The sequence below is a fragment of the Alosa alosa genome, chromosome 17, assembly GCF_017589495.1.
Source record: "Alosa alosa isolate M-15738 ecotype Scorff River chromosome 17, AALO_Geno_1.1, whole genome shotgun sequence".
NCBI lineage: Eukaryota > Metazoa > Chordata > Actinopteri > Clupeiformes > Clupeidae > Alosa > Alosa alosa.
Genome location: NC_063205.1, coordinates 29,202,958 through 29,207,957, shown reverse-complemented (window position 1 = coordinate 29,207,957; position 5,000 = coordinate 29,202,958). Strand labels below are relative to the sequence as shown.

The following is a 5,000-nucleotide window of genomic DNA, read 5'->3' as shown; positions in this document are numbered from 1 at the left end:
ACAAGATGTAGAAACAGAAGAAAAGAGGTAAAAAGAGAGAGTGAAAAGTGTGAGGGAGAAATGGAGAGAGAACTCAGGAAGGAGGACCAGTCACTGACCAGGGCGAGCCGTAGATGTGGAAGCCCCTGACCGTGACCTCGGAGTCCTGCAGGTAGATGCAGTTGGTCAGGAGGGACTGCACGTTCTCGTAGTTCTCCGGCTTCAGCTTGGACGCCGACGGGAAGTAGTAGAAGTCCTGCTTGATCAGGTCGGCCATGAACTCCTGGTCAAAGGTCAGCTCGTGGTTGCCGGCGATCACAATCTTGATGTCATATGGAAGCGTGCCTAAAGAAAGACAAGAGAGACATGGAGGGAGAGGGTGGAAGAGGATAATAAATATGTTACAGCTAAACACAAATAATCTACCACAATAATGTGGCTTTCTTGGTGCAAGTTTCTTGTGTAGAATTTCTATTTTCATCTTCAGTGCTTGAGGAGGCTGTTGTCACCCTTAAGAAAGCTTTGGTAAGATGGTGGTATTTGGTTTTCCTGAACATTCAATTATTCCATATCAAGTGGGCACAGGTTGCCCAGTCATGTGATTGATTGTCGTTGCACCAATAACACACAAATTAAACAAAATATTCTACATTGCAGTATACTGTCTAGGAGCCCTTTAAAATAAATGAATAGATGAGCTCATTTTAACTGAACCATGAAATACATATTAAAGAGACCTTCAGTGCAATTTAATAAAAAGAAGAAAAGTTGGGCGTCAGTATATCATCCCATTTCAAACAATGATGCAATATTTCTCCACGTTTTCTCTCGACTAAGTAGACCCATGTCTGTATCAGTCCACACTAGCGGACTCATCCAAACTGCAATGGAACCTGGGCACTGACTAAAAAACAAGCAAACAAACAAACCAACCCTCCGGTTTCAGAGGAATATATTCTGCTGCTGAGAGATTTTTAATATAAAATTAGACATTAACATCTGGAGCATCCCTGCCGTTTGTCAGATGGCGTGATGGCACACCGAAATGCGCCGGTTGGCACTGAGCGATGGGCGAGCTTCATCATCGTGGGCTTTCCAGTTCCCGACATTCCCTGCTCGGAAAAATTTCAGCTCGCAAGGTGTCGTCTCGACAATGCAGCAATTAAATTTCGTGCCAAGCAGGGGCTGGAACACCGGGTGAGACGACGTGAGGAGAGAGAGAGAGAGAGAGAGACAATGTGGAGACGCCGCTGTCACAACATGGCGACGGCACAGAGACAAACCCGTGGACGGCCGGACGCCTGTGTCACAACACAACAGATGCCGCAGAGGTAGGAGAGAGGCGACACAGAAACAGCACGCGCACAGACCTCTCCCACTGTGAGACCATAGAGATGGGACAGAGGACAATAAGGGGACACCAATGCCTCTAATGGACAGACCGCACAGATCCAGCAGAGTGACCGCACTGAGACAACACCAGTTAGTACTGGAGACAAGTGCAGCCATGGCAGAAACACAGCCCAACTGCAGCGCCTTTACTATTACAGTAGAAATGTGCCAAATACCATAACCATAACCATACTGTCCACCATGGGAACTGGTGGACAATAGAAAAACATTGTTGTCCATGTGAACTGGTGGACAATAGAAAAACATTGTTGTCCATGTGAACTGGTGGACAATATAAAAACATTGCTGTCCATGTGAACTGGTGGACAATAGAAAAACATTGCTGTCCATATAAACTGGTGGACAATTAGCAAAACATTGCTGTCCATGTGAACTGGTGGACAATAGAAACACATTGCTGTCTAAACCAGAAGATGCCGTATAGAGAGACCGCAGAGACACCTATGTTATGGCAGCCAGTAAAAGGCAACGTCCTGCTAGCATGGCGAAACGTCTGTCAACAGCCGACACAGTCAGACAGAATGGTGGAGAGATGCTCCTGGGAGGGATGACATGAACAGGGCCGACCTGTGTCAAAACAGGCAGACCTCTGGCCCCACACGATAAGCAGGCGGAAGACGGAGAGAGAGAGAGAGAGAGAGAGAGAGAGAGATAGAAGAGAGAGAGAGATGGAAGAGAGTGCAGAAAGAGATGGAACAGGACATCTAAGACAACTGGAATCTATAAAGGGATGATATACTGTAGACTCTATAGAGGGATGATATACTGTAGACTCTATAGAGGGATGATATAGGAGAGGGATGATATAGACTCCATAGAGGGATAGAGGATGATATAGACTCTATAGAGGATGATATACTGTAGACTCCTATAGAGGATGATATACTGTAGACTCCTATAGAGGGATGATATACTATAGAGGGACTCTATAGAGGGATGATATATAGACTCTATTGAGGGATGACTGTAGATAGACTCTATAGAGGGAGGGATGATATACTGTAGACTCTATAGAGGGATGATATACTGTAGACTCTATAGAGGGATGATATAGACTCTATAGAGGGATGATATAGACTCTATAGAGGGATGATATACTGTAGACTCTATAGAGGGATGATATAGACTCTATAGAGGGATGATATAGACTCTATAGAGGGATGATATAGACTCTATAGAGGGATGATATACTGTAGACTCTATAGAGGGATGATATAGACTCTATAGAGGGATGATATAGACTCTATAGAGGGATGATATACTGTAGACTCTATAGAGGGATGATATACTGTAGACTCTATAGAGGGATGATATAGACTCTATAGAGGGATGATATAGACTCTATAGAGGGATGATATACTGTAGACTATAGAAAGGGATGATATAGACTCTATAGAGGGATGATATAGACTCTATAGAGGGATGATATACTGTAGACTCTATAGAGGGATGATATAGACTCTATAGAGGGATGATATAGACTCTATAGAGGGATGATGGATGAGGGAGAGAAAGACACAGACAGACACCAGTCCAACCCCAGGACATGATATTACAGGGACACAATTACAAAACAGGCTCCAAGAGAGAAACCACGAAACAGGGCACAAGGCCAACAGACATGGATCAGTGAATAAGCCTGCTGCACAGTACACACACACACACACACACACACACACAGGCTAGTAGTTTTGCCTGCAATAGTACTTCCTCGCCAGTGTCACAGGGGGCCGATAAAGAGAGATGAAAAAATGTGAAGAAATGAAATGAGAGTGAGATCCAGGGGTGCATTCAGCAGAGAAAGAGACACAGAGAGATAGAGAGAGAGAGAGATGGAGATGGAGAGACAGAGAGAGATGGAGACAGAGATGGAGAGACAGAGAGATGGAGAGAGAGAGAGAGGGGGGGGTGGCATGCCAGCAGAGCCCAGGAGATTTACTGGCACCGTTAAAAAGGCAAAGCTCTGATGTCCCTAATAATACCTGGCCTGCAGATGGAATGTGATGGGTGCACAAGACAAAGCAGTCATTACATTAATCATCTCTTTCTCTCCCCCCCTCTGTCCCTCCCTCTTTTTCTCTCTCTCCCTCTCTCCCTCTGTCCCTCTCTTTCTCTCTCCCTCCCTCTCTCACTTCCTCAATGTGTCTTTTGTGCTCTCTTTCACTGCCTCTCCTCTCTGTTCAGTTTAATGTGGGCTTTATTGGCATGCCAGTCATACAAGCACTTTAACCAAAGCAAATTTCTACTCGGATACAAGGTGGTAGACAACCTCTACCTCCCCTCCCTCCTTCTCTATCTCCCTCTCTGCCCCCCTCTCTCTTTCCCTCCCTCTCTCTCTCCCCTCTCTATCTCCTTCTCTGCCCCCCCTCTCTCTCTTTCCCTCCATCCCTCTCTCTCCCCTCTCTATCTCCTTCTCTGCCCCCCTCTCTCTCTTTCCCTCCATCCCTCTCTCTCCCCTCTCTATCTCCTTCTCTGCCCCCCTCTCTCTCTTTCCCTCCATCCCTCTCTCTCTATCTCACTCTCTGCCTACCTTCTCTCTCTCTCTTTCCCTCCATCCCTCTCTCTCCCCCTCTCTATCTCCTTCTCTGCCCCCCTTCTCTCTCTCTCTCCCTCTCTGTGTGGAGTGTAGAATGAGCTGGTGAGTGTGTGAGTCTGGTGGAGATGGTGCGTGCCACAGCTGTGTTCTCCTGATTGCTTTGAGTTCCATCGAGCGAGATGACAGTAGAAAGTTCCACAGGTTTGGCCCGCTTCAGGGTTTTGTTTTTCAGCCCAGCTGATAGAGACCGCAGACAAAGAGAGAGAAAGAGGACAAATGCATTGCGCTATCCTCCACTTTCCCTTTCTATCCCTCTGTCTTTACAAAAAGAAGTGCACTTCGAACGTGTGAGCTAGTGCATTCTTAATTCACACTATTTCAGCGTCTCTCTCTCTATCTATCTATCTCTCTCTCTATCTCTGTCTCTCTTCTTTTCTCATATAGATCCAGCAAATGGCATAAGAGCTTCAAAGGGCTTGAGTATTACTGTGCGAATAGCCATTTCACAATGGAAGCATTCTCTTAGAAACACAAAGCAAAAAAAAGTCTTTTTAAAGGCAATCAATCACGCAAACAAACGAGACAGCGGACGAGAAAGCCGAACACCACGCTTTTGTGACAAGAGGGAGACAGAGAGAGAAAGAGAAAAGAGAGAGAGAGAAAGAGAGCGAGAGAGAGAAAGAAAGACAGAGTGAGAGAAAGAGAGCAAGTAGAGAGACAGCTTTTTTTCCCCGGAGCTCAAAGGATTAATCTGGACATGCGACTGACTGGATGTTGCCTGTTGTTATTAGCTACCATCTTTTCAGGCCCCGCTTTTGTCTTTGATTTCAAAGGCGGCTTTCAAGCAACAAATAGTTTGGATTTCACTAAAAGAATTGCGTCGACAAAGCTGCCGTGTCTCTCGTTTCTCCCCCTTCAAAAGAAAAGTAATTAAATAAAACACATGTATGTTCACACGTTGCGGACATGGACGATCAAATACACAAACCCATGGTGAGCACCAACACACACACAGCTCTTACACGCAAGTAAACTTGAACAAACACATGACATGTAATCAGTGCAAGCCCTG

At 45.6% G+C, this 5,000-nt stretch overlaps 1 protein-coding gene across 1 annotated transcript in view; it reads right to left on the bottom strand.

Moving 5' to 3' along the window:
- The window catches only part of mpped1 (metallophosphoesterase domain containing 1), a 46,703-nt gene that overhangs the window by 30,127 nt on the left and 11,576 nt on the right, over positions 1-5,000 (bottom strand). The window contains exon 5 of the mRNA XM_048267936.1: positions 99-324. Within this exon, the coding sequence (XP_048123893.1) occupies positions 99-324 (226 nt within the window). The remainder of the gene's footprint in view (positions 1-98; positions 325-5,000) is intronic.